The 18,489-nt window shown below is 47.8% G+C and overlaps 1 protein-coding gene across 1 annotated transcript in view; it reads left to right on the top strand.

Annotated features, from left to right (window-relative positions):
- Window positions 1-8,364: 8,364 nt before the first annotated feature.
- RBM19 (RNA binding motif protein 19) overlaps window positions 8,365-18,489 on the top strand; it is a 143,374-nt gene continuing 133,249 nt past the window's right edge. Inside the window, exons 1-6 of the mRNA XM_017847347.1 lie at window positions 8,365-8,541; window positions 12,281-12,463; window positions 14,493-14,612; window positions 14,768-14,806; window positions 15,294-15,486; window positions 16,694-16,962. Coding sequence (XP_017702836.1) covers window positions 8,392-8,541; window positions 12,281-12,463; window positions 14,493-14,612; window positions 14,768-14,806; window positions 15,294-15,486; window positions 16,694-16,962 — 954 coding nt within the window. The 5' untranslated portion in view covers window positions 8,365-8,391. The remainder of the gene's footprint in view (window positions 8,542-12,280; window positions 12,464-14,492; window positions 14,613-14,767; window positions 14,807-15,293; window positions 15,487-16,693; window positions 16,963-18,489) is intronic.

Here is an 18,489-nt window from a genome sequence, read left to right as displayed (position 1 = left end):
CAGCCTGGCAACAGAGCAATACACTCTGTCTCAAGAAAAGAAAAAGAAGAACAGAAAAAATGGACTGTAGGGGGATGAGAGAGATGGGGTAGAATGGAGTGGTTGGTGCCCTTTCAGAGATGGTGGCCAGGAAAGGCTTTTCTGGGAAGATGAACTTTGATCAGAGACCTGAGGGAAGTGAGTGAGGGAGGGGACCCGTGGAGGGGGAAAGGTGCTCCAGGCAGAGAACATGGCAAATTGCAAAGGTCTTGGGGCAGAAGCCTGCAGGAGGGGGTTGAGGACAAGCAGGGAGGCTGGAAGGGATGAAGCAAAGTCAGAGACTGAGGTGACACCTTCTTCTTTTGGTCAGACCCCAGGGGCACTGGGAGGCTTTGGCAGAGAAGGCACTGGTCAGTCTGTCTTTTGTTTCAAAGAGTCCGCAGAAGTAAAAGACAGAACAAGGGGACCAATGAGGGTGTTGTTGGAATAACGTGGGCAGGATGATGGTTTTGGTAGGCTGAATAACGTCTGCCAATGGTATCTACGTCCTAATCCCTGGGACCTGTAAGTACATTGCCTTCTATAGCAAAGGGACTTTTCCAGTTGATAAATTAAGGATCTTGAGATGAGGAGACAACCCTGGATTATCCAGGTGAGCCCAGTGTAGTGATAAAGGTACAGCAGGAGGGTCAGAGCGAAGAGGAGATGTGACCACAGACCAGAGGGTCAAAGAGAGAACTTTGAGGATGGTGGCAGGAGCCACGAGCTAAGGGAAACAGGTTCTCCCCTGCAGCCTCCAGAGGGAAGCAGCCCTGCTGCCGCCTCTACCACCCTGCCACCCTCAGCTTTAGGGTTTCTGCTGTCCAGACTGCAGATCATAAATGCGTGTGGTTTTTTTTTTTTTTTTTTTTTTTGAGACGGAGTCTCGCTCTGTCGCCCAGGCTGGAGTGCAGTGGCCGGATCTCAGCTCACTGCAAGCTCCGCCTCCCGGGTTCACGCCATTCTCCTGCCTCAGCCTCCCGAGTAGCTGGGACTACAGGCGCCCGCCAGGTCGCCCGGCTAGTTTTTTGTATTTTAGTAGAGACGGGGTTTCACCATGTTAGCCGGGATGGTCTCGATCTCCTGACCTCGTGATCCGCCCGTCTCGGCCTCCCAAAGTGCTGGGATTACAGGCTTGAGCCACCGCGCCTGGCCGCGTGTGGTTTTAAGCCACTAAATTTGGGGTTGTTACAGCAGCCACAGGAAATGAATACAATGTGTGCTTGGACTAGCCTGATAGCAGTGGAGACAGGGAAAAGATGATGTGTTCAGCAAATCTTTAAAAATTGGGGTTGGCAGAACTTGATGATGGGTTAGACATGGGCTGGTGAGTGAGGGGTGGGCTCAGGATGACCCCTAGGTTTCTAGCCAGAGCAGCTGGGTGCCCATTGGTCCCTCTCACTGGGACCAACTGACATAGGAAGGAAATCAAGTTTGCTTTCCTCTCCTCTCTCCATTCTCTTCTAGAACCTTCTAGAATCCCTCCCCAATAACTGGCCTTTCTCTAGCTGGGAAGTTAATTCCCTCAGGGACCAGGCACTACTTCTCTCACGTCCTCAAGTACATACACTTATGCTTTTTGTTTTGAGATTTTGTTTTGTTTTGTTTTTGAGGTAGGATCTCTTTCTGTTGCCCAAGCTGGAGTGTGGGGGCACAATTATAGCTCACTGCAGCCTCAACTTCCTGGGCTCAGGTGATCCTCCCACCTCAGCCGCCCAAGAAGCTGGGTCTACAGGCATGTGCCACCACACTTTACTAATTTTTTTACTTTTTTGTAGAGAAAGGATCTCACTATGTTGCCCAGGCTGGTCTTGAATTCCTGGGCTCAAGGGATCCTTCCATCTCCGCCTCCCAAAGAAGTACACTGGTGAAGCCCAGGGATGGAGCTGGCTTAGACTGGACTGAATTTTTTAAACATCTAGGTATAATTGGAGAGCCCAGCCTGCTGGCATCTAGGTGCCCCTGGCTTAGTTCTGCTGGGAGAAAAAAGGAGGCAGGAGACAAAACAGGAAGGCTGGAGAGCAGGAAGACTAATAATAATGTTATAACGTGGCTGCTTATTAAATGCACAGGAATATATAGCCTGAGAATGGTCCCTCCTCCCCACATGTGGCGACCATATTTTCTGGACCCAGAATTGGGATGTGGGGATTCGTAATGGGCATTCCATTTTCTTTTAATACCTTTGAAAGACCTTCTGATTTGTGAAATTTTTTAGGGCAGGCTACATTGAATTGTACATTTTAATAAAGGCAGTTCATGAAAATAATAAAGTACGTGAAACTAGGACTGGCTGGGCAACATTGGCCCTCTTGTAAAAGGCTAATATCTCAGAGCTGCCTCATAAAGCCTGCCCCAGCCCACCCTAACCAGGGTCACGGTTTGCAGCAAACAACCCCCCAGTTGTCATTTAATTCATATCACATATCAATAAATATCTGTTAAATATCACAGTGTGCAGGAAACAACCCTCCAGTTATTATTTAATTAAAGACATAACAATAAATATCTGTTGACTTTGAAACAGTGACCCGTGAGTCATTGACTCCAGGCTTGAGGGTACATTTTTACATGCATGTGTGTTTTAATTGAATAGACGGTCTACACAAGACAGAGAGAGGGTGAAATCTGATCTTCAGAGTAAACTACTACAAAGCAAGCAGATCTCATGGGTCAAATAGCAGCCCCCAAAAAGATATGCCTACATCCTAATCCTCAAAACCTGTGAATGTGACTCTTTTTGGAAAAAGGGTCTATGCAGATATAATTAGCTAAGGATCTCGAGATGAGATTGACCTGGATTTAGAGTAGGCCCTAAGCTCAATGGCAGGTGTCCTGCTAAGAGGAAGCATAGAGAGGTAGATTTGACTCAGACACCAGAGTGGAGAAGGTCATGTGAAAACAAAGGCAGAGATGGAAGCTATGTAGCCACAAGCCAAGGAATACCTACTGCCACAAGAAGCTGGAGGAGACAAAAAAGGATCCTCCCACCTTGAGCCTTTGGACAGGCCACTGCCCTGCTGACACCTTGATTTGAAATTCCTGGCCTCCAGAACTGCAAGAGAATACATTTCTGTTGTTTGAAGCCATCCAGTTTCTGGTAATTTAATACAGAAGCCGTAGAAAACCAATACACCCCATAATCCTGTAACTTAAAACTACAGCTCATGGGGTAGCTTCCTGGTTTTGTAAATAAAGTTTTGTTGGAACATGGCCACCCATGTTAGCTCTGGATGTGTTCAAAATATAGCAGCAGGGTGGAGCCGTTGCATTAGAGACCACATAGCCCACCAAGCCTGAAATACTTACTCTCCAACTGTTTAAGAAAAAGTTTGCCAATCTCTGGTTTAAAACATATACAGACCAGGCACAGTGGCATGCACCTGTGATCCCAGCACTTTGGGAGGCCAAGGCAAGAGGATCACTTGAGCCCAGAAATTTGAGACCAGCCTGGGCAACAAAGCCAGACCCTGTCTCCACAAAAAATTTAAAAATTAACTGGGTGTGGTGATTCATGCGTGTAGTCCCAGCCACTTAGGAGGCTGAGGAAGGAGAATCACTTGTGCCCAGGAGGTCGAGGCAGCAGTAAGCCATGATCACACCACTGCACTCCAGCCTGGGTGACAGAGCAAGACTGTCTCAAAAAAAAGGCCGGGCACAGTCACTCATGCCTGTAATCCAAGCACTTTGGGAGACCGAGGCATGTGGATCACTTGAGGTCTCGAGTTTGAGACCAGCCTGGCCAACACAGTGAAACCCCATCTGTACTTAAAATACAAAACATTAGCTAGGCATAGTGGTGTGCACCTATAATCCCAATTACTGTCTCAAAAAAAAAAAAAAAGACAAAACCCAAAATAGATACATATTTATTAGTCTCCCTACAATTTCACCCCTCCAAAGCCATCCTTCAGAAATGACCACAATTAATATACACGCTTGTTGACTTTACCCTGTAGTTAAGTATAAATATATGCAGATGTAGTTTATACATGATTAACATTTTTATGTATTAAAAATAATAGGTAATTTTTTCATAATGAAATATCAAAATTATAAGAGGTTACTCAAGGTAAAGGACATTTCCATCCATCCATATACCCACTTCCTCAGTCCCCTCCCCAGAAGCAACTGCTGTTACCACTTCCTCACATATCTTTTGAGATCACCTTTGCTTACATAAGTCATATATAGTGTCCCCTCCAAATTCCTATGCTGGAGTCTCAACCTTTCATATCTCACAAAGTGACGTTGTTTGGAAATAGAGTCTTTACAGAAGTAACTATGTTAAAATGAGGTCATTAGGATGAGCTCTAATCCAATGTGACCGGTGTCTTTATAAAATGGGGAAGTTTGTACACAAACTCGTGGACACAGGGAGACTGTCATGTGGAGATGAAGGCTGAGATTGGGGTGACATGTCTACAGGCCAAGGAGTATCAAAGATTGTCAGCACACCACCAGAAGTGAGACAGGGAGGAACAGATTCACCCTCATGGCTCTCAGAAGGCACCAGCACTGCCAACACCTTCATCTTGAACTTCTAGCCTTCAGAACTGCAAGACCATACATTTGGAAATTTACGAGTACCCTGCCAACAAACATGACAAGTATCTACGTATCCTCACCCACCTCCCTCCTGTTTTCTTTTTTTAACCTAAGTGACAGCATACGTAATAAATTATTTAGTACATTGCTGGTTTTAACTTAATGATATATTTTGGAGATTGTCCCATGTGCTAGTTCCTCTCCAACACCTCATCTCCTGTTCCCCGAGCCTGCTCATCCACCCTGCTCTGTGCCCCAGATGCAATCTGTGTGCACTGCAACACCTGTGACCATGCCTCCAGCTTCCCGTTGGTTCAGCCAAGGGGAGGCTCCAGCAGGAAACTACAGCTGGGAAGAGAAAGAGGGGACAGGGTATTTATTCCCGACACACACACACCTGTGGTTCCACAGTGGCTGTATCTCTCTATAGCTCTAGTCCTTAAAGTGCGTCCCTCTTCCACAGCTTCTGGCATCACTGAGGCCCTGGGATGACATGTTCCGCTCTGCCCTTCAGCTCCAGGGGTGGTGATAGCTCCCCACTGTTGCTGGGCCCTAGGGTTTGACCGTCCTTTGTTGGTTCCCTTAACCCTTCCTGTATTCATTTTCTGTAGCTGCTGTCTCAAATTACCACAAATTAGATGGCATAACAATGCAAAGTTATTCTGTCATGTTTCTGGAGGCCAGAAGCCCCCAAAGCACCAGCAGGGCCATGCTCCCTCCAAAACCTCCAGGGGAGAACCCTTCCTTGCTTCTTCCAGCTTCCAGGTCTTCGTTGACTTGTGACTGCATCACTCCAGACTCTGCCTCCACCTTCACATGATATTCTCTGTGTGTCCTTGAAAAGGGTCCTAGATTCAGGGTCTACCAGGACAATTCAGGAGGATCTCATTTTGAGATCCTTAAGTACATTTGCAAAGACCCTTGATATGGTTTGGTTGTGTCCCCACCAAATCTCATCTTGAATTGTAGCTCCCACAATCCCCATGTGTCCTGGGAGGGACCCGGTGGGGATAGTTGAATCATGGGGGTGGTTTTCCCCACACTGTTCTCATGGTAGTGAATAAGTCTCATGAGATCTGATGGTTTTATAAGGGGAAAGCCTTTCACTTGGTTCTCATTCTCTCTTCGCCTGCCACCATGCAAGACATCCCTCACTCTTCCACCATGATTGTGAGGCCTCCCCGGTCATGTGGAACTGTGAGTCCATTAAATCTCTTTCCTTTATAAATGACCCAATCTCAGGTATGTCTTCATTAGCAGCGTGAGAACAAACTAATACAACCCTTTTTGCAAATAAAGTCACATTTACAGCTTCCAGGGGCCAGGATGCCCCCAGTGTGTGTGGTGGTGAGGGGACGGGGGATCATTCATCTCATTACACTGCTCACACTTTCAGATTTTCTTTCGTTAAATCTTTTTGAGTATACATCTGCGTCCTGCTGACTGATGCATTTCCTTCAAAAACATTTATAGCTACATACCTACCTGTTCTTTAACAACTGCATGGAATTCTGTTGAACGGACAGACCTTAATTTACAATTAGCATTTAATGAACTCCTATTACCTGTCTCTTCCTGGTGCCCGGTGTGATGCTTTGCAAAGATAGATCTAAGGACGCCCCTTTGGCAATATAATGTGGAGAGAACAAGTGGTCTCATCTATAACTCTGAACCTACACCGTGTGCTCCTCACCAGCGATTTCTGTAGGTTTATGCTGTGGCAGACATATGAGCTCCCTGCATTTGGGTCTCAGTAGGAAAGAGGCATATTCGAGGACACCATGCTTGAGCTGGTCTTAGAGAGGGGATGGGAGTGGGTTCAGAAAGATATTTCAGTGGCCAAAAGCACATGAAAGATGCTGTTTCATTAGTCATCAGGGAAATGCAAATCAAAACCATATTGAGTCACCACTGTACACCCACTAGAATGGCTGTTATTATAAAGACCCAATAACAAACATTGGAGGAGATGTGGAAACATTTGAACCTTCATATACTGCTGGTAGGAATGTAAAATGGGGAAGCCACTTTGGATAACAGGTTACCAGGTTCTAAAAGGTTAAGTATAGAGTTACCATATGATCAGGCAATCCTACTCCTAGGAATATAGCCAAGAGAAATAAGAACATATGCCAACACAGGAACTTACAGGTAAATGTTCACAGCAAGATTATTCACAATAGCCACAAGGTGGAAACAACCCAAATGCCCATCAACTGATGAATAAATAAAATGTAGTACATCCATATATGTAATACTATTCAGCAAAAATGTGTGGTGTCTCACGTCTGTAATCCCAGCTCTTTGACATGTCAAGGCAGGTGGATTGCTTCAGCCCAGGAATTCAAGACCAGCCTGGGTAACATGTTGAAACCTCGTCTTTACCAAAAAATTACCAAAAAAAAAAAAAAAAAAAAAAATTAGCCAGGCATGGTGGCATGTGCCTGTAGTCCCAGCTACTCAGGAGACTGAGGCGGGAGGATGGCTTGAGCCTGGGAGGCGGAGGTTGCAATGAGCTGAGATTGTGCCACTGCACTCCAGTAGGGGTGACAGAGCCAGAAACTGTCTCAAATAAATAAAGTACTGATTCATGCTGCAACACGGAAGAACCTTGAAAACATTTTGCTAAGTGAAAGAAGTCAATCACAAAAGACTACATATTGTATTATTCCATTTATATGAAATGTCCATAATAGACAAATCCGTAGAGACAGAAAGTAGATTAGTGGTTATCAGGGGGAAGGGAGAGGGAAGAATTGGCAGGTTATAGCTAAAGGGTGTGGTGTTTCTTTGGGGGTAATGAAAATGTCCTAGCATTGATTGTGGTGATGGCTGCACACCTCTGTAAATATACTCAGCACCGTTTAATTGTGCACTTTAAGTGGGTGAATTGTATGGTTAGTGATAAAGCTGTTAACAATAAGAAGTGAGGAGGGAATGTCTTTTAGGTGAAGGAAATTGCAAAAGCGTGGGAGCAACGTCCAGTGCAGCTGAGGCACTGTGGCGAAACGGAAAGGAAATAATGTTACTCAAGAGCGAAAATAGGAGTTTTCATGGGATGTCTCCATCCAAGAGTGGGTACTGAGAATGCTCAGAGAAGCAATAGGATGGTAACATCCCTTTTACGTTCTCACCTCCTTAACCCCTAGCATAATAAAGAATTATTCCCATTTTACAGAAGTAGACACAAAGGCTCAGAGGCCATTTTGGCCAAGATCTCTCAGCTAGAAGATTGGCCAGCTGAGAGTTCCAAACATTAGGAAGGGAGGCAAAATGCTTGTGGTGTTGGGGTTGAAGGCGTAGAGACTCACTGTAGGGCCCTAGGCAGCCCCTAGTTCGAATCTGACCTTCCAATTCATAGTTATAAGACTTTGAGCAAGCTGCTTTACATGCACGATTCCCAGTTTATCTGCCTGCAAAATGAGAGCCTTTATTTCCAACATGCTCATTACAAAAGGCTCAATACTTGATTTATGTTGGCTGGCAATCTCTCTAAGCTTCACTTTCCCCATTTCTACGAGGGACGCAAGGGTCCCTAATCTTGCCCCCGTTCTCAGGGCAGTCCTAGGGCTCAATAATAAAAATAAAGTAGGAAAAGGCGAGAACGCTACTGCCCTGTTGGCGCCACCCTTAACACCGACCAGACCCGGCGCACATTAGCGACCGGCGCCCCCTGCTGCCTTCGCCGCTGTATTGGCGTCTCCAGAATCCGCCCAAGACCCTGCGCCTGTGCAAAATGCAAGCGCCCAGGCCCACCCCTTGTGGGGTGTGACTTTGATTTAGCCACCCCTACTTCCGGACAGATCAGGCCGAGGTCTCAGCCACATGACTGTGTTCCGGCTCGGCAAAGATGGCGGCGCCCAGAGCGGTAGCGTGAAAGTTGTTGGTGGAAGACGCTGTACAGTCGTGTTGGAATCAAAACAGCGGGAACCCTGCGCCATGTCGCGACTGATCGTGAAGAATCTCCCGAATGGGGTGAGTGCAGAGGCAGGAGTTGGGAATCTGAAATGCGACCAGCCAGGAGCTGTGAGGTAGGGAAGAGATGCCTGGAGGTAATGGAACATTTTTTGCTCTGGGGCAGGACTCCGGGCCAATTCCGAACTCAAAAAGGGCGGGATCCTGGGCTTATCCCCATTTGATCCCGGGGAAAGAGGAATAGTGGCTGCTTACGGTTTCACAAGCGGTTGTTTGGTACCTGACTCCTAACTCAGCTCTTCCCGGGGAGGTGACAACTCCCACCTTGTGGCGAATGCCCTGCTCCCACAACCTCTTTCATTCGATCACTGTTTTTTAGTTGTTGACCTGGGACATTGTCCAACACTGTATTTATATTCCTCTCCCAGTCTGGAGAGTGTTGGGGAAGACATGGGGAATATGAATCTGCAGACCTGCGTTCCAATTCCCACTCCCATCCTTAGGGCAAGTGGGAATACGGAGTGGGTAAAGGGCTTTACAGCATTTATCTAGTATAAGTGGGGAGTGGTGACCCAGCCATACTTTTTTTGTTTCGCTAGAGCCCGGCACAGAACTCGACACATGGTAGGCAAAATAGGTGAATGTACCTAATACTAGATGATTAGATGCGGTGAGCTCGAATGGATCATCCTTTTTTCTCTTTGTCGCTGTTTTTTTTTTTTTTTTTTTAATGGATTACTGATCCATCCATCAGGTTAGACAGTGTCTCTTGATGCCTCGCTTTGTGGGATGAGGATTTTTAGCGTAGCTGCACTTCGTTTCCCTCCCAAATTCAGCTTTGTTGTGCTTCACTGTGTAGTTGATTCTCTTATCATTGTTTGTCTTATATCCTTTTTTTTCTCTCTCTCTCTCTCATGGTTTTTGTTTTGTTTTGAAATGGAGTCTGGCTCTGTCGCCCAGGCTGGAGTGCGGTGGCGCAATCTCGGCAGTCTCCAGTCACTGCAACCTTTGCCTTCCGGGTTCAAGCGATTCTCCTGCCTCAGCCTCCCAAGTAGCTGGGACTACAGGCATGCGCTACTACGCCCAACTAATTTTTGTATTTTTAGTAGAGACATGGGGTTTCGCCATGTTGGCCAAACTGGTCTCGAACTCCTGACCTCAGGTGATCCACCGCCTCGGCCTCTCAAAGTGCTGGGATTACAGGCCTAAGCCACTGCACCTGGCCCCCATTTCTGTTTTAATGTTGTGAGTTTTTTCCTTTCCTTTTTTTCCCCCCTTTGTCAGGTGGGACAAAGGAACTTTGTAACACACGGTTTTCAAAATTCAAGCAGTATAGTAGTGTATATCATGAGTAGCAAAGTCTTTGCTCTGTCCTACCTTCCCTCTCTGTCCAGGAGGAACTGTCTTCATTGATTTGTTTTTGGGACTCCTCACATGTATCGCTGTATATTCAAGGAGTGTACCTTTCTCCTTTTGACCTGCCTGCCCCAGTGACTATCTGCTAGGCCTCAACTATGAAAAATAAGGAATTTAGATCATCTGTTCCTCCCCTCCAGTGTTTGTAATATTTTTGTTTTTAATTCTCCTGTCATCATCTCTGAGCAGTATACTTAAAAATATCTATTTTACATGGCTGCACTTCCTTTTCTTCCCAAATTCAGCTTTGTTGCACTTCACAGTGTAGTTGACTCTCTTATTGTTTGTCTTATCTCATGAATGAAGGAATAACAAAAACAAGGGCAGTTGCAGCTGACGCTTGGATAGTTTACTGTGTGCCCGGCACTGTTCCAGGTGCTTTAGGTAAAGTAACATTTAATCCTCACCTCATCCCTATGAGGTAAGTTTTATTTTTACGTCCATTTTAAAGGTAAAGAAACCAAGATACAGAGAGGTACAGGGATTTGCCTGAGCTCACACACTGGTATAATTTATAGAGCAGGGACTGAATTGAGCAATCTTTTTCTAGAATTTGCATTCCACACCGCTACACCTGACTCTCTCTTAGCATGATTGTCTGCACTAGTCTTAATTATTTTTCAACAAATATTTAGTAGTGAGTACTTGTGATATCGCCGACACTGTAGATAGAGGTGGATAAACCTGGGTCCTTATTTTTAATGGAACTTGCAGGCTAGCAGGAAAGAGAGGCACCAGATCATTATGATGCAAGGTGCATCATTGAAATATGAACAGGGTGCTATGGGAGCACAGTGAGGGTTGGTTATCTCGTCTACCTAAGGCATCTAAGAAAGGCCTCTTGGAATAGGAGATGATTGAACTGAGAATGAGGAGTTAGCCAGGGCCTGTCTTGGGAAATGTCACCCAGAGGGAACAACCAAAGTAAAACCTCAGAGGTGAGAAGGCTGTGAGGAGTTTGGCAAATGTGGTGCTGAAGAGGTTGGTCGGGGCAGATCTTGAAGAATTGCCTGTTTTCCTTTAGATGCTTGTCCTTGAGACTTTGGTGCCAGAAAGTCACCAAAAGGTTTTTGACAAAGGAATGATGGATTCAGACTTGAGCCTGGTCTCTCCCAGGCACTGAGGACTTGAATTCACTGTCTTCTATATTTCTGAACTGAGTCACAAAGCTTGATTCTGTAGGCCTTGGGCAGATCATTTATCCCTTATGAGTTTCATTTTCTCCTCTATAAAATGTGGATAAAAATTCCTAACTCACAGTGTGACTGAGATTTTGATGAGATCAGTTAGTAAGAAGCTACCTCAGAAAATGTCATCTTCTAGTTGGACTGCCAAGGCCTCTAGCTTCTTGCATTTTCAAACTTGTTTTGGCTGTTGGTGGGCCCTGAATGTCCCCTCAACTCCACTACCACACACACTAATCTCCCAGTATCTGCTTAGAAAACTGAGTTGTGAGGGTAGCCTGGCTGCAGTGAAGATGGTGAGAAGCCAGGAGCCTGTTTTCCATAGTGTGGGGCTTCTTGACCAAATTATAATATTAGTGTGTTAGTTTTTTAATGCAGCTATAGCAAATTCGCACAAACTTAGTGGCTTAAACAATCCAAATTTGTTATCTTACAGTTTTGCAGGTCAGAAATCCTAAAATCAAGGCTTTATCAGGGCTGCAGTCCTTCTGGGAAGCTCTATAGGAGCATCTGTCCCTTTGCCTTTTTTCAGCTTCTAGAAGCACCGGCCTTCCTTAGCTCATGGTTATATACTCCATTTTTGGAGCCAGTAGGATAACATCTTCCAATCTCCTCTGTTTCCATCTTTTCTCATCTTCCTGCCTCCCTCTCGTAAGGACCCATGAGGTGACATTGGGCCTGGCTGCATAATCCAGGTCATCTCCCCATCTCCACATCAGCCACACCTGCCAAGTCCCTTTTGCCATGTAAGGTAACATATCCACAGGTTCCAGGGATTAGGATGTGGGCATCTTTTTGTGGGAGGCTTCATTGACAAAGATATATATAGCTTACCCTGCCTGTTCATTCATTCATTTATTCCGACAAGTATTTATTAGGTATCTACTATGTAGCAGACATAATACTACTTCTGTAATTGGTCTTATCCTCATAGGAGCCCCATAGGGTAGGAAGATGTCATCTGCAGCCATTATGAGTCATGATTTCCACATCAGTGAGTGGTTAAGGGACTTTTTCAAGGCCACACAACTCGTGCTAGAGTCACAGCTGGAAGCTATTGTAGCTAGAAAAGCACACTCTGCCCCTCTTCATCTAAGGCCACCCTTAGAGAATCTCATGACCTCGGGTTTCCAGCCCATTTTGTCCCCTTGCTCTGGGGACTTTCCAGTTTGTCTCTTATTCCTCTGCCTCTGTCCTAGATGAAGGAGGAGCGTTTCAGGCAGCTGTTTGCCGCCTTCGGCACGCTGACAGACTGCAGTCTGAAGTTCACCAAAGATGGCAAGTTCCGCAAGTTTGGCTTTATTGGCTTCAAGTCCGAGGAAGAGGCCCAAAAGGCACTGAAGCATTTCAACAAGAGCTTCATCGACACATCCCGGATCACAGTGAGTGGGCGGGAGTCTCACCCTTACTTGCCTGTCGAGTGTGATGTTGTTTGATCTTTCACTCGACACTGGAGTTCAAAGACCGTCCCTCTTCACCTTGTGATGCCTTTGGTCTTCTTCCTCACTGATTCACACACTTTCATGTGCATACGAATCACCTGAGAGCTTGTTATAACAGCTTCCTGGGCCCGTCCCCAGAGCATCTGATTCAGTGCATGGAGGCAGGACCCAAGAATTCACACATCCAGCAAGCCCTCAGGTGACACCCATGCTGCTGGTCTGAGGCCCACACCTTGAGAACCACAGCTCCACCTCATGCATTCACGCATGCATTTAGCAAGCACTCAGTGATGCTGGGAATTTTGAGAAAAAGGTGATATCTCAGCCCCTGTCCTCATGGAGCCAGCTGCCTCTGGGCAGGCAGGGGGCTGATAGGTCAGCAGGCTGCTTTGGCTCAGTGACATCAGTGCTATGATGAGGTGAGCCCCAGGGACTGTGGGAGAACAAAGATCTCTAGCCTGACCGGGGAGGAGTCAGGAAAGCTTCCTGGAGGAGGGGACTCCACTTCAGGTCACTCGTGTATTTAGTGACTTAGTAAAAACATCTCTAACGCTTTTTGAGAAGGAAAAAACAGATGATGGACAAATACATGTATGTCTCATGTGATCCCATTTAGACACAATCGTATTCCTCCATACATGTATGATAAATGCATAGAAGGCCATAGGATAGGATTTGTACCAAAATACTAATCATTCCTCTCTATGAGTGATAGGAATTGGAGTACTTTTTTTTAACTTTCATTGTACTTTTGTATATTATTTGAATTTTGTACCATGAGTACATGTCATTATTATAGAAATAACAAGCCTATTTTGAAAGTGTGCACAAAAGGGATTGTAACTGGCCGGGTGTGGTGGCTCATGCCTATGCCAGCACTTTGGGAGGCTGAGGTGCGAGGATCACTTGAGGCCAGGAGTTCAAGAGCAGCCTGTGCAACATAGCAAGACTGCGTCTTTACAAAAATAAAAAAAATTAGCCGGGCATGGTGACATGTGCCTGGAGTCCTAGGTATTCAGAAGGCTGAGACAAGAGGTTCTCTTGAGCCCAAGGGTTTGAGGCTGCAGTGAGCTATGATCATGCCACTGCAGTCCAGCCTGGTCAATGGAGTGAGACCCTGTGTCTTAAAAAGGATTGCAACCAGATGGCAGCTCCTTCGCCTAGGGGCAGTGTTTGGTTGACCAACGTCACCCTTAACCGTGGCTGGGAGTGGCTGGCAGTGGTGGATGCCTGAATAACAAGCGCTCTTGAAGTCCTCTCAGAGGAGTGTATTGGAGGTTTTAGGGCCTGAATGATGCATCAGCTCAGACTGGGTCTCCAGTACTCTTCCGTCCCTCCAGTGGTCACCCCACTGTCCCTATCACTCTAGAATTGTTCTCTGGAGCCAGATGAGCTCACTTTATGATAACTAACCTAAGGCAGTGTTGGGTAACGCTGGTAGCCACTGCCCCACATTGCCCTGCCCAGAGCCTGACTGAGTGCTTGGCCCAGGTCATCTCGCCACCCTGTAGAGTGGATGGTTAAGAACTCAGGTTCCAGAGCCCAGAGACCCCTTGAGTACCAGTCTTCACTCTGTCACTTACTACCTGGGTAACCCAGAGCAATTGACTTCTTGATGCTTCAGTTTCTTGATCTGAATTATAGAAAGTCGTAGCTGTCACTGATGTGAGAGGCTCAGTGTATCAGTACTTGCAGAGCACTTTAGACAGTACACGGTATGTGGAATTCCTCAGTAAGTGGCAGCTATTACCATTACAGCATTACAGACTTATACTGATAGACTGTTAAAGTATTACATTCTAGACTTGAAGAAGAAAGCCAAGGCTAGGGGGCGATGTGTAATCTACTTCAGCAAACTCAGCTAGGCAGTGGCAGTTGTCTAAAATGCCCGAGCTCCCAGGTGCTGAGGGGCAGCACCTAACACCTGGGTGCCATGGCACGTGTGAAAATCACTCTCTTTCCCACACAGGTGGAGTTCTGCAAGTCATTTGGGGACCCAGCCAAACCCAGAGCCTGGAGCAAACATGCCCAGAAACCAAGCCAGCCCAAGCAGCCTCCAAAAGACTCTAGTACTCCAGAAATTAAGGAAGTATGTAAAGGGTCACTCTGGCCTCTGGCCTCAGTGCCAGCAGGGTAGTCACTCCCTTTTGGTTCCTGAAGATGGGCCCTCCCAAGTCAGTGCGGTTCTGTTTCCCAGCTCTCTTCATCTGTGTGACCCTCACTCTCTGTGCCTTCTGTTTTCAGGACGAGAAGAAGAAAAAGGTGGCAGGTCAACTGGAGAAGGTGAGTCTGTCCTGTTGCCCAAGAGGGAGGGAGTGTGGGCAGCAGGTGGAAGAGGGTGGAGACTGGAGAGGGTAGACGTTGGGAGAGGGTGGAGGCTGAAGAGGGTGAAGAGGGTGGAGGCTGGAGAGGGTGGAGGTTGGGAGAGGGAGGAGACTGGGAAAGGGAAGAGACTGGAGAGGGTGGAGGCTGGGAGAGCGAAGAGGCTGGAGAGGATGGAGGCTGGCCCTGGGAAGCAGAGACCTGTGCCTCTGGTCTCCCCTGGCCTTGTCTTCATGTCCTTTTAGTTTTGTCTGGTGAGGAGTCAACTCTGCCTTCCTCAGAACTGACCCAGCTGAACCTCGGGGTCCTCTAGAGAATGGGGGAAATGAGCTTGAGGGATCTTCTCACCCTCCTAAGAGTTAGAAAGATCAAGCCCCACCTGAGCCTTCTCTGCCTCTTCCTCTCCCTTTTTCCCGTGTCCCTGCTGCCCGGGTTCTGGTGCCACCAGCTGAAGGAGGATACAGAGTTCCAGGAGTTTCTGTCAGTTCATCAGAGGCGAGCGCAGGCAGCCACTTGGGCGAACGATGGCCTGGATGCTGAGCCCTCGAAAGGGAAGAGCAAGCCGGCTAGCGACTACCTGAACTTCGACTCCGATTCTGAGCAGGAGAGTGAGGAGGAGGGAGCCGGGGAGGACCTGGAAGGTGAGGGCATGGGGACTGTGTGCTCCATGTGCACGGACCTGTGCTTGCCATTGGGCTCATCGGCACTGGGGGCCCCTCTGTGCCAGACTCTAGGAGTCAGGTGAGCCCTTGAGCTCTCCAGTGGTGGGGGCGGGCGGCGGGGGTGGGGGGGTGATGATCCCTCTGCAGGTGCGTCTGCCTTCACTGATCCTACTTGGGTATTCAGTCAGTCAGTCAATTACTCAACAAATATTTCTTGAGCACCTACTATCTGCCAGGCATACTTCAGGCATTGGGACCATGTTGATAAGCAAAAGACAGAAGGGTCTATTCCCCCATGGAGCTGTGATTATGGTTGTGGAGAGGAACAGTAAGCAAATAAGTCCACTGTCGGGTATAACATAGGATGATGAATGCTACAGAGAGAAAGCAGGAAAGTGGGACAGGAGAGTTATCAGGGAAGGGCTCCCTGAGGAGGTGAGGGAGTGAGCCTTTGTCCTCAGAAGGGGTTTGTGGTGTCTGGGGAGGCCTGGTGGGCAAGGGAGCAACTGCAACACGGGAGAGTATTTGCTCGGTGGAGAGCTGGGAGTCTATTTGGGTCTAACGGTGAGAGGATGTGCATTTAGTGCAGTTATGCCTGGTAATGTTTCTGCCCTAAGTTTACATCCGAGGAACTCAGGGGACTTGGTGGGACACGGTAGGGGAGGGGAGAAGAAAGGGGTTCCAGGCAGGGGAACAGCAAAGACACAGAGGAAAGGAAAATGCATGGGCTTGAGGGGCTTGATGTGGGTTGGGATGGCTGGAGCAGGAGGAGACAGTGGGAGAGGCCCACGCAGCCGTCCCTGATGAGGAGCTTGAGTTTCACCCTGAGCATCCAGAAACCCCTGGAGGGTGTCAAGCAGAGACTGACCATCCTGTACCTACTCTGAAAAGTGTCATGGAGGCTGCCATATAGAGAGAACTGGGAAGACATGGCTGGTGGCAGGGAGCCAGGAGCTCAATGTGTGGCACAGAGAATATCAAAGCTGCAGTAGCCCCACCCCATTTGGCACTGCTAATCAGAGGACTTATGGGGGATGCTGGGCACAGGGGCCATGGACACAGTGTGGCGAGGACACCAGGGCGTGGGGCCTCAGGCCTCTCACTAGGAGGACCATCTGCCATTTGCTGCCTCCAAACTCTGGTTTGCTCATAGCTATCACTGATCTCAGCCTCCCTGTTTTTCCAGAAGAGGCAAGCCTCGAACCGAAGGCAGCTGTGCAGAAGGAGCTGTCAGACATGGATTACCTGAAATCCAAGATGGTGAAGGCCGGGTCGTCCTCTTCCTCGGAAGAAGAGGAAAGTGAAGATGAAGCCGTGCACTGTGATGAAGGGAGTGAGGCCGGTGAAGAGGCTTCCTCCGCCACCCCAATCCTGCAGGAAAGAGACAGCAAGGGTGCAGGCCAAGAGCAAGGGATGCCAGCTGGGAAAAAGAGAGCACCGGAGGCCAGAGCTGAGGTGCGTGTGTATCCCGCAGATGCCAAGGGAGGAGGTCCGCTCTCCTGCTTGCCCATGGTCCCCACCGCTCCTCTGTTAGAAGAGTGGAATGTTGGGGAAAGACGCAGCTCTGCAGTCCGAAGGCTTCCCGATCTTGGCCCTGCCGCTTGCTCGCCGTGTGTCGTTTCTGCATTTCTTTTCTGTTTTTATTTTTATTTTATTTTATTTTACTGAGATGGAGTCTTGCTCTGTCACCCAGGCTGGAGTGTGGTGGTGCAATCTCAGCTCACTGCAACCTGCGCTTCCTGGGTTCAAGTGATTCTCCTGCCTCAGCCTCCCGAGTAGCTGTGATTATAGTCATGCGCTACCACACCCAGCTACTTTTTTGTATTTTAGTCAAGATGGGGTTTTGCCATGTCAGCCAGGCTGGTCTCAAACTCCTGACCTCAAGTGATCCACTCACCTCAGCCTCCCAAAGTGCTGGGATTACAGGCATGAACCACTGCACCCAGCCTCTGCATTTATTTTCTGTTGCTAACCTGGAGAGGTCACCTGCCTTCCAGAAATTGCCTATAAATAGGGTGACAAATTATTATGCACACTGAGTTAAAAGTGAGATGCTAGTCCAATGGGGTGCCAGGCTGTGGATGTAGTTACTGCAGGTCTAATGACTACAGATACAGTGACTAATTATCCTGGGCAAACTGGAGCAGCCCGGTCAACACACCCACATCCCACCAATGGGGCGGGAGTGAGCTGAGTGATGGCTCTGAGCCTTTATCCTTTGTATTTGCTAACAACACAGGCAGAGGGGTGCAGAGCAGTCATCAGCAATAATAGGGAGGATCAACAGCCTGCGCTACACACTGGGCACCGTGCCTGCCATGCCGTTGCATTTCATTACGATCTTGCAGGCAGGTATTGCTCTTGTTCCATTTTACAGATGAGGAAACTGAGGCCTGGAGAAGGAAGGTGCCTCAGCCAAGGTTGTGGGTGGGAGGTGGTGGGTTCAGGACTTAGCCCCAGGTCTTTGGGGTTTGAAGTCGAGATCATAAATGTGGGCACTTCCCTGGAGGTCAGCCAACTCGTCTCCGACCTGGGAGTCCTCTCTGCATCAGAGACAGAGCAGTTTTACATGTTGTCCAGGTCCCTGTTCCCTCCTTTCTGTGAAGTATCACTTCTCCCCTGCCTAGCCCTGTATTTTCTTTTTTTTTTTTTTTTTCCTCTTTTTTTAAGACAGTCTTGCTCTGTCGCCCAGGCTGGAGTGCAATGGTGCAGTCTCAGCTCTCTGCAGCCTCTGCCTCCCGGGTTCAAGTGATTCTCATGCCTCAGCCTCCTGAGTAGCTGGGATTACAGGCACATGCCACCACACCCAGCTAATTTTGTATTTTAGTAGAGATAGAGTTTCACCATATTAGCCAGGCTGATCTCGAACTCCTGGCCTCAAGTGATCCACCCACCTCAGCCTCCCAAATTGCTGGGATTACAGGCGTGAGCCACTGCACCTGGCCCCAGCCCTGTATTTTCAAATGAGATGAAAGCAGGCTT

The sequence above is a fragment of the Rhinopithecus bieti genome, unplaced genomic scaffold, assembly GCF_001698545.2.
Source record: "Rhinopithecus bieti isolate Rb0 unplaced genomic scaffold, ASM169854v2 scaffold_26532, whole genome shotgun sequence".
Taxonomy (NCBI): domain Eukaryota; kingdom Metazoa; phylum Chordata; class Mammalia; order Primates; family Cercopithecidae; genus Rhinopithecus; species Rhinopithecus bieti.
This window is presented reverse-complemented; position numbering and strand designations above follow the sequence as displayed.